This window comes from Cebus imitator, unplaced genomic scaffold, assembly GCF_001604975.1.
Source record: "Cebus imitator isolate Cc_AM_T3 unplaced genomic scaffold, Cebus_imitator-1.0 Scaffold166, whole genome shotgun sequence".
In the NCBI taxonomy this organism is placed as follows: Eukaryota; Metazoa; Chordata; class Mammalia; order Primates; family Cebidae; genus Cebus; species Cebus imitator.
In genome coordinates this window covers 3346747-3357669 of record NW_016107481.1, presented here as the reverse complement: position 1 = coordinate 3357669, position 10923 = coordinate 3346747, and the positions used below count along the sequence as shown (strand labels likewise).

The 10923-nt window shown below is 34.7% G+C and overlaps 1 protein-coding gene across 7 annotated transcripts in view; it reads right to left on the bottom strand.

Annotated features, from left to right (window-relative positions):
• The window catches only part of MTF2 (metal response element binding transcription factor 2), a 60147-nt gene that overhangs the window by 2108 nt on the left and 47116 nt on the right, over positions 1-10923 (bottom strand). For 6 of the 7 annotated variants that reach the window (XM_017544176.2, XM_017544174.2, XM_017544179.2 and 3 more), the window contains 5 exons: positions 7471-7538; positions 5420-5590; positions 1202-1307; positions 1031-1083; positions 815-919 (listed from right to left, as the gene is read on the bottom strand). In XM_017544176.2, the coding sequence (XP_017399665.1) occupies positions 815-919; positions 1031-1083; positions 1202-1307; positions 5420-5590; positions 7471-7538 (503 nt within the window). The remainder of the gene's footprint in view (positions 1-814; positions 920-1030; positions 1084-1201; positions 1308-5419; positions 5591-7470; positions 7539-10923) is intronic. The other variant, XM_017544175.2, reaches the window with a different exon arrangement.

Sequence of the window (10923 nt, the reverse complement as noted above, 5' to 3'; positions counted from 1 at the left end):
AAAAAAAAAAAAAAAAAAAAAAAAAAAAAAAAAAAAAAAAAAAAAAAAAAAAAAAAAAAAAAAAAAAAAAAGAAGAAAGAAAAATGTTGTCCTTCTGAAGAGCTGGGTTAAATAAGATATCAGAGGGGAGTCTGCTATTGATAAAAATCCCAAGTTTAAAATCATTTCATGGACAAAAGGATTTAGGTGTCTGATTCTGACCTCTTTTTTTTTCCAATCAAATCTTGGCCAGCTGCAGTGGCTCACGTGTGTAATCCCAGCACTTCAGAAGGCCAACACAGGAGGATCACTTGAGGCCAGGAGTTCAAGACTAGCCTGGGCAACTTAGCAAAACCAACTCTACAAAAAATTACAGGTGTGGTGGCACAGTCTATAGTCCCAGTCACTAGAGAGGATGTTGAGGCTGCAATGAGCCATGACTGTGCCACCTCACTCTAGGCTGGGCAACAGAGTGAGACTCTGTCTCTTAAAAAGAAAAAAATATATATCAAATCTTCCTAAAGCAAAGAACACTTGTGTGGTAGGCATTAAAAAGCCTAACGAGCACAGCTTCTAAACAGCAGTATACTCTTTCTCTGTGTACACAGCCAATTTCCATACAAACTTGAAAAATATAATGTTTATGCTCTAGAAAGCAAAAATATTCAAATGAATATTAACAACTAACGGGATGTACATATGAATTACCTCTCAAAAAGCTGTAGACGCAACTTGCATCACTTTCAATTGCTAAAAAATTATTCAATCAATACTTTACAAAGAAAAGGAATCTAGAAAAAAACAGTAAAACAAAGTAAGAACATAAAATATCTACCCATAATGCCTGGAAATGCTAGGCGAGGTAGTTTCTTTTGCACTGGAAGCACCCGTGAAATCCACATCTGAGGTATTGGATGAATGTGCAGTACCCTCAGTTCTCCTTAGACAAAAGAATTTAAATGGTTTAACAACTATATTACATAACAAATAAAATTTTAATACCCACTCAAAAGAAAAAACCTAGAAAAGAAGAAAATAACTTTCTATTTACCCTATTGAACAAGGTAAATCCAAAGTAGGATTCTCTGAAACTGATTCCTTATCCTGGAAAATAAAAATATATACTTAAAGCATGTCTCTAAAGTAAGCTGAAAAAATACTAGCTTCTCAGTAATTTCATGTATCCTTCTTCTTGAGAACATATACCAGCATATCCTCTTACCAAAAGTGGCTCAGCAGTTTTTTGAATCATTTTTCTTGTATATGGGCCAGGTGGACGACCTACAGATTTTTTCTTTCCTTTTTTTTCTATGCCATTGCTTACTTCCCTGAAATGGAAAACCATTATGCATTTAATCTCTGCATAAAGAAAACAAAGACAATGATTCTATGTATGCAACTAGACATATACATTTTATTATTTTATATTAATGGTAATATAAAAAATAAATATAAGTTGAATCCACAAGTTTAGTTAAGTGCATAGATAATATATTCTAATTTAAATAAATATTTCTTGACTTTAAAGATATTTATATTACAAAAGGTTTTTTAAAAAGTCCTCTTTAATGTAATTCTGAACAATATATACCACCTAAAGACTTAAAAACAACAACAAAAACCAGACAATTATACTGGATGGAAGACTTCAAAACTCCTAAAAGCTCGATTATATAGTTTAAGGGTTGTTACAACTTGGAGGATGTTTCAAGGATTTACTACTAAAAATGACTATGAATTTAGCAGTTAACCTTATAGAGTCAAGAAGTATCGATGTTAAAATTGTAGTAGCTATCAATAAATGCTGCCTTCAGATATAAATGTAGATTCTTGATATATATGTAGATTCTTGAGTTACACTATCAGAAAGAAAATGAAGCCCAGAGTGGCAGAACGTAAAGGAGAAAGGAGTAAGAAATCCTTCATATTCTAAGGGAATCATTCAAAGGGAAAAATCAGAAAAACCTAGAAAACCATTTTTGAAACATAAAGTCAAATACTAAGGAGTAGGTAGGAAAAATGTGCCATAGGCAAAGACACTCTAATAGAAAAAAAAAGAAAAAACATATATGGAAAGAATACTTCATCTATTCAACAGTAGCTACCATAAAAAGATGACATTAGATAATATGGATACGAAGGTGTTCCCTGTGCTAAAGTGTTCACAATATAGTTAGAAAGTGACAAATGTGTACACAAGCAAGCTAATAAAATGGAGTGAGGGCTATGAGGAAATTGTCCAGGAGAATTCAACTAAGAAAAGAAAAAAGAACACTATAATAGGCTAGAAAGAGATGAATGGAGAAAGTAGGAAAAAAACTTATCCCAGGCTAAACACGGTTAGTGAGACAGAAGTATGAGGAAGGAGAAAGTAGGGAAACTAAAAGGAGAAAGCAGAACTAGACGCTATAATCAAAAGTCTCAAGAATAAGATGGATGGGATATCCAATTCTTTTATAAAATGATCAACATAGTATTTATAAAGGACTCCTAGACTAAAGAAAGTAATCGCAGAGTAAAAGGACCAACTTATACACAAGGTCCAGAGGGAACTGAGGATGCCTTTAAAGAAAGCAGCTGAATCCTTATCTGGTGGCATCAGACGACCTGAGAGCCACCACAGAGGGAACATCCTATCGCAATCATGATAGAAATGAAAAAGCTTGTGGAATTCTTTTTTCTGATTCATAATATGGCCAACTGGCTAGCAAAGGATTTGAGTGACAAAATCTGAAAGTGATAGGAATAAAAAGCATTCTTTCCTTCAGGAAAGAAAACTTAAATAGTAGCTACTTTCTTACAAACTTCATTGTCAAGGCTTTGTAATTACATTCTCCTTATCTCCAAGATGACTATTCCATACCTTTAATTTACCCTTAAATTCCCCTCTCTGAACAGTCCTCTTATCTATCTCTGCCTTATATTTCATGGAGAAAATAAAGGCTACCAGTAAAGAACTTCCAACTGCCCAATCTATAATAGAACTACCATCTGTACCCATTTTCTCTTTCACCCCATTTCAACAGAAGGATGTTTCTCCTTCTAGAAAAGGACAGTCCCACCTTTAGGTTCTACATCCCTTCTCTTGGCTTCTACTCTCCTACACTAATTTCCTCTTCTCCACTGGATCGTTCCTAACACACAAAAACAGGTTTCAACTATCTCCCACCTATTTTTAAAAACCATCATTTGACTAGTCCCATCCTCCTCTTCAGCTGCCATTCCATTTGTCTGCCTCCCTACATAGGAAAACTTCTGGGTGTTAATGACATATACCCTTTCCATTTTCTCCCCTCTCATTCAAAATTCTTCAAGATAGTTTCCTATTTTCCTCCTTTCCTTTACTACTGTTATTATTTTGAATCTGCCTGTGTCCCTCATACGTAGAAACCCAGTTTGACATGTAAATTGGGCAATGCTGGATTCAGTCATACTTCCATCCAGTCCTATCTGGTTTCTATCTGAACTACTTCAAAGAAATTCCTTTTGTCAAGGTCACTAACAAAATGTTACCTTAGGCAATAAATACTTATGTCTCATTTTAATCTACCTCTCATTAGCATTCAATACACTTTAATATACCTATCTTTCTTGAAACACTCCCTTTGTTTTGGTTGTCATGACACCAAACTTCCTGGTTTCCTCCCATCTCATTGATCATTTTTTTTAGTCTCCTTGGCTTATTTCACCTCTTCCCAATTTATAAGTGATATCAGAACATGATCCCAGATCACCTTCTCTTCTCTCTCTACTTGCTCCCTTGGTAATTTTACTCATCCTCATGGCTTTATCAATCAGTTTACAAATTTGTATTGCCTGCCCAGACCTCTCCTAGGAGCTCCTGAATTACACATCCAATTGTCTATATTTCACATCATTCTGTGTGTATGGTGTGTGTGAGAGAGAGAGAGAGAGAGAGAGTGAGTGAGTGTGTGTGTGTGTGTGTGTGTGTGTGTGTGTGTATCCCTCATAAGAATCTCAAATTCAATGAATATGAAACAGAAGAATCCTTCATTTACCATACCAAAATCTGTTCTTCCAGATCTTGGTTAACAGACACCACCACCCACCAGTTGCTCAAGGCAGAAATCTGGGTATTATTTGATTTTTTCCTGTACTTTCAGAAATTTAACTCACTAGCAAATCCAATTAATTCTACCTCCAATAAAGATCTCAAATCTGTTTTCTCTCCATTTGAATGTTACCACCTACCTCTGCACAAGCCCTCATATCATCTATCTCTCACCTAGACAACTGAGTCTTAATTTTCTCCTGCTTTTATTCTTACTCAAGAATTTTTTTTTTTTTTTTTGGATGGAGTCTTGCTCTGTTGCCCAGGCTGGAGTGCAGTTGTATGATCTCAGCTCACTGCAATCTCTGCCTCCCAGGTTCAAGCGATTTTCCTGCCTCAGCCTCCGGAGTAGCTGGGACTACAATTGCACGCCACCATGCCCAGCTAACTTTTGTAATTTTAGTAGAGACAGGGTTTCACCATATTTGGTCAGGCTGGTCTCGAACTCCTGACCTCAGGTGATCCACCCGACTGCCTCGGCCTCCCAAAGTGCTGGAAATATAGGCATGAGCCACTGCGCCTGGCCAAGTATTTTAAAAAGATAACTAAATCCCTTAAATGCCTCCCCATTATTCTTAGAAATCAACCCAAACTCCTTTTAAGACCTACAAGACCCTACAAAGGATCAAGCCCCACCTAATCTTACCAGTACCTGATGCTACTCTCTCATCCTCATATATACCACACCAGTCTCCGTTGAGTTCCTAAAATATGTTTCAAACCCTTTGCACTTATTATTTCTGCTAGATGGAGTAGTTTTTCCCTTTGTTTTTTACACTGTTGAATCATTCGTATTAAGTCTCAATTTAAATATTAACTTAAATAGTCCTTCCTTAAGCCTCATTGTTAAAGTACAAAGGTCCCATCTCTATGTATAGTAAAGTCTAAAACAATATGCTATCCTAGCATAATCTATAATTATTTTACTTGTTTTATCACCTTTGTTCCCCAACAGAATGTAAACCCCATCAGGGCAGAAGGAAAATTTGTCATTGTACTCCCTAGCACTTAGATAATAAGGCACTTGAAAACTGTACTGAATGAATGAATGAATAAATGAATGAATGAATGAAAAGTGAACAAACAGGCTAGCACTTAAGCTGTTTGCTAACAAAAATCAATAGAGTCTATTCCTGGAAATCCAAAGACCTAACATAACAAACAAGCATCTGGCATCAACTCTTTGTACCTTGTCTAAGCAAGATATTATAGACCAAAAAAAAAAAAAAAAAAAAAAAAAAAAAAAAAAAAAAAAAATTCAGAGTAACTGCCACTTGTATTTTCAAATATACTAAGGAGACTAAATAACATACATTTTTAGTTACAAATAAGCTAAAGAGAAAAACTAAGCCACAGATCAACTTTTACCTTGAATCAGATATAGGTTTGGATGCCTTTCTGCCTTTAATTTTAAATTCATGAGATGTTCCTTCAGGTTCTTTCTCTGCTTTGAAAGCCACATTTGGTGGCACAGGAGGAACACGAATTCGCAACCCAAACAAATGCTTCTTCTTCTTTATTTCTTTCCCAGACATAAACCTAAATTTTTAAAAAAATTAACTAAAATTTTAAAAACTGAACACATACACACAGTAGACCCTAACTTATAACTTTATAAGGCCCTTATACTTGAAAGCCCACCCAATACTACAAAAATTCATTTCCCCTTTCTCTCCTTGATTCTTATCTGCTCCAGAGCCAGTCTACAGTAGGATATGATGGGGAGAATGGGATAGGACTGGAAAGGAAAAGAGCACATGTCCGATTTTCTCTTTAAACATGGCAACTAATTTTTTAAAGGAAGAAAGAACAAAGAATGGTATATTTTTAGTCCCAATATGCTTCCCCATATTTAGTATCATCTGTTAGAAATATCTCAAAGGGGGGTTTAGGAAAAAAAAGAATTCTATCTCAAAGTGGATTTATAAGGAGAGAAACCTTAGTCAGAAATAATAGGTGATAGCATTGGAAAAGAAAGTAGGAGGTAAATCCTAGAGGCCCATCTGGAGTGCCAGATCCAGAAATGGAAATAAACCCAGGCAAAGGGTTATGTTAGTGCGTTGTGGACTTGGGCCTCTGAAAAATAAGCTCCTTGGGCCTTTCTTTTAAGTCTTTATGGTCCTTATTCCCAAGCACCTCCATTTACCTCAGCTCTACTAAAACTTGCCTGGCCACAAGAACCTCCATCAATTGTTTAGAATGTTCTATACCTTTTTTTTTTTTTTTTTAGACATAGTCTCGCTCTGTCGCCCAGGCTGGAGTGCAGTGGCGCAATTCTAGGTTCACTGCAACTTCTGCCTCCCAGGTTCAAATGATTCTCCTGCTTCAGCCTCCTGAGTAGCTGGGACTACAGACACACACCACCATGCCTGGCTATTTTCCTATTTTTAGTAGAGACAGGGTTTCACCATGTTAGCCAGGATGGTCTCAAACTCCTAACCTCAGGTGATCTGTCCACCTCGGCCTCCCAAAGTGCTGGGATTACAGGCATGGGCCATGGCACCCAGCCAGAATGTTCTACGTTTTGGCAGTTTTGAGAAGGGGGAGCCCCCATTTCTACCATAACAGGAACAGAGGTATTTCTGGCACCGTAAGTTGAAATTCAGAATTCACTGTCCCATGAAATATTTTTACCTGCATAATAATGTTCAGGTACCTCATGACTTTTTGAGCTGGACTGAAGATCTAGCCACTAGTAATTACGTTATTTAATGAGGAAATACTGTCAAATTCAAAACAGCAACTTACTGCAAACAAAAATTTTATAACATAATTCAATACTTTACTGGAGTCAACACATATATTTAAAAAATTTGTTGCATTTAAAAAATGTTTCTAAGAAATGTAAATATATTGTTTTAAAAAGAGGGGAATCCTAGTTATAGTGCTGAGTTTAAAAAAAAGTAAAAATAATGGGGGAGAGATCTGTAGATCTGTATGAGAACATATCAAATAATAGCACTTAATTATCTTAGACCACTCAGCTAGAAATATTTTCTATAACTAATGGCAGTAACTAATAACCATAGATCTCAATCATTTTAAAAACCCATATTCCTTACAATATTCTCTCCAGCTAACAATATTCCCATCAGCTAACAAGATTTTATTTTACTTTCAGTAGATTACATTATATAAGGAAGTTATTATTGAATATGCTTTTTCAGTGGAACAAGCTAAACTCTCCCCAAGATACTAATATGCCTCCCACCTACCATTCCCAGGAGAAGGATTACTCTCCCTTCTCCAATCCTTAAGAATCACTACTTTAATCTAACTAAAATAGAATAGGACATTAAAAAGTTTAAAATGGTATGTACTTGTTCTATACACCAATCCCAAATTCTTAAACAATGCCATTATTCCTTATACTTACTAAATGTCTCCCTCATAGGGATACATAAAATAAATCAACTTACATGGTCTTGTAATCATTTAATGCCTCCAGAACATGCTCATATCTTTCAGATTTTGGTGTGTCTGCCAGCTGTGAAGTATCAAGAAACAATTTAACGCACTACAATTTCATCAATTAGTAATATACAGGTGCTAGATAGAGGCAATGTGATGCAGAGGAAAACTGTACTGATTGGTAGTCAGATCTAAGTTCTAATTCCAAGTCCTCACTGGCTAATCATATGACCTATGGCCATTTAACCTCTCAAGGCTTATTTTCTCATCTATAAAAAGGCAAGTATAAATCCTACACTGATCACTTGTTCATATATTAATCCAATGATATGTTTATGAAGAAACTATAAACTGTAAAACACTACAAAAATGGGATTGTATTAGTTATTAATTTTTTTAAAAAAATTCTGTAACCTGGGGAAATACATTAGATTTTAATATTTACTGTAAAAGTTCCTAACAGATATAAATAGGAAGGAGTACAAAAAGTAGTAAGAAACATGTCATTTCCCAGTATCTCTAGAATTTGCATAAACCAATAATCTCTATAATTTTTTAGAATACTATAAAATTGAGAGATTTTATTTTCCTAACAATTATAGACTTTAGCCAGCTCTAAATGGCTCAGAAATTTTTCATCATAACAAAACATTTTAAAATCTAAATATTTAATTTTAGAAAAAAAGCCATTTTGTTCCAATAGGGCTTTTACTCAGAGACCTTTCTGCCTCTTCTTGACTAGGGCCCATTAGCAAAAAAAATCTAAATTTTAAAAGGACCATCCTGAATTAATGCTATGAAGACCTTAAAAAAAAAATGCTGCTTCCAAAATATCACAATTGACTTTCAAAATTACAGCCAATATGTTCTTTACCAGTTGAAACTCCCAAGCCTCAGAACTGCTTTTAAGTGAGAAAAAAAAAACAAATCTGCCAAATAGAATGCTGGAGCTAAAAAAAAAAACTTGTAAGTCATCTACTCCAACTCTATTTTACACGAGTTAACAAACGTAAAGGTTAAAACTGCTAAAATTCACCTATCTAGTTGGTCAGAGAACTAGAACCTTAAGTCAAGTGTTAAGTCCATTAATTCTCCATTCACTGAGAGCCCACTGTGTGCCAATATGCTGAGTGCTTAAAAAACATGTGAAATAGGAGTTAAGTACTCATTCCTCTATATCCAACCTTTCACTGTAATTTCTGAAGAGCCCAATGATAGAGAATTTCTATTTTAAAGGAGGAGTAATAGAATCCAACTTTAAAGCTTGAATGAGACCCTAGATCCATTTCAGCCTTCCACTAACATTGCAATGTCTTCTACAGTAGAGATATTTCTTCAACCTTGACTTAATTACTGCCGCTGACAAAAGCTGATAAGGTACTGACTAAAGAAGCCCATTCCATAGGTGGGCAAAACGTTCCTCCCTGGAGCTCTTCCACTCCTCTTTTATAAGACAGCTCTTCAAACATCTGAATGCAACTTTCATGTCTAACTATAAGAGTAACTTAAAATTTTTAACAGCTATATCAAATGGTTATTTCATATTAAGCTTTTAACTGACTCTGTCTTCTTCCTGGTCCCCCTTTCCCACCCCAACTGTGAAATTTTATCAGACGAACTGCTATCAAATTGAGTATCCCCTATCATACCCATGTACTGTTTGTGTTTATGGCTAAAGCAGAATTTTATAAGATCAATTAACTGCTGTTAATTGATCTTGTTTTCAGCTCAATGTTCCAGATGATCTTTTCTCTTGATTCTGTCATCCTTCTAGAATTGAAGACAAAGACAGAACCCCTATGGCCCTCCGTTAGTCTCCTTCAAGAATGTTTCCAAAGTGCCGACTTTGCTACTGTTTTTCAATTAGTTACAAATCCATTTAGTTTTTATTTTAACCAGTTCACATTTTAATATCTTATCTGAAATCAAGCTATACTATAACATGCCCAAACCAGTGTTTGCTAACCCTATCAAAAAAACCACTGACAAACCAGTGTTGCTAATCATATCAAAAAAAGAAACCAAGGATATTTAACATGATTTATTCTAATAAGAGATTTTCCTTATTGCCTTTTAAATCTTCACAAACCGTATATATGAAAACTATGCTCTACAATTTTGCTGAGTCAATAGCAAAATGACTTCCTGATTTCTAAAACCCACATTTTTACTTTTTGACAATCACAACACACTCTACTTTCTTTTGGTATTTACTCCTTACGATTTCTCAGAAATTTTATCCATTAAGTTTCTTCAGCACTCCATGACTACTTTGCATAGAACTGCATATTTTAACTACCATAAAAGTGCCAAAGACCATCCCCTTTCAGTGTTTTGCAAACTAAAAGTACAACCATTATAGTGTAAATCAGATAATCTACATTAGGAGAGCATCATATTCTATGCCTTCCAACTGACCTTGAGTTTTATTATATAAATTTCCAACAGAATATTTTTTTTTTGCTCCTCCCTCTCCAGATACTAATCTCACACTAATACTTATAGTGTAACTCTTCCTTTCAATTACCAATATTAAGTTTCAAGCCAACTGGGCTTAAGTATGCCAACAGCTTAGGTAATTTGTTGTTAACCTCCATACTATATGTTAATTATAACACTCAAAGCCCCAAAGTATTGTTGTTCAGATTTCTTATAATTTCCACTTATAAGTAGTATTCCACCTCTATGATATATTTTCCTCTAATTTCTTTTCTACCACAGTACTTCTTGAGTTTCATCTTTGTTTTTCTCCCTACCTCCCTCAAAAGTGAAGTAGCACTCAATAAATTCTTCTGCTAGCAACCTCAGGGTTTCTAAAATTTAAGACCACGAAAAGTGGGTTATTACAGAACTAGGATGTCAAATAACTTTAAGAATCAAAGACAAATGACAATATGCAGATTACAAAAAGTACTAATATCTCACTTTAAACTCCCCAAAGCAATCTGATAAAATAGATGAGACTTCATTTTACATAAAAACCTTAAGAAAGTTTATTGTGGTTTCAAATGTTAAGTATTTTTACCATCTCAAAGAAAATAATCTAAAATATAGTAGTTCCTCAAACAGCTACACTCAATCTATATGATAATCAATAAGTACCAAGCCAAAAGAAGTACAAAAACTACATAAGGAAACAGTATAATACTATCATTATCTTCTAAAATGGCTCAAAAGTTTTAGCTTCTCTTCATAACAATACTATACAATAGTCAACTAAGACAAAAATGATACACGAATGTTACGTTTGCCTTTTCAGTATGAAAGAATACTATCTCCAAAAGTGTAATGTTTTTGAAACTTCTTTTTATTATTAAAAGAAGTCACAGCTTTGGATAATGACATATTAATGTAGCTTCATCAGTTATAACTAATCTAGCACTATGGTGGAGGAATGTTGACAATGGGGAGGCAATGCATGTCTGGCAGAAGGAACAACCTAAATCTGCTCTTCAAAAAAA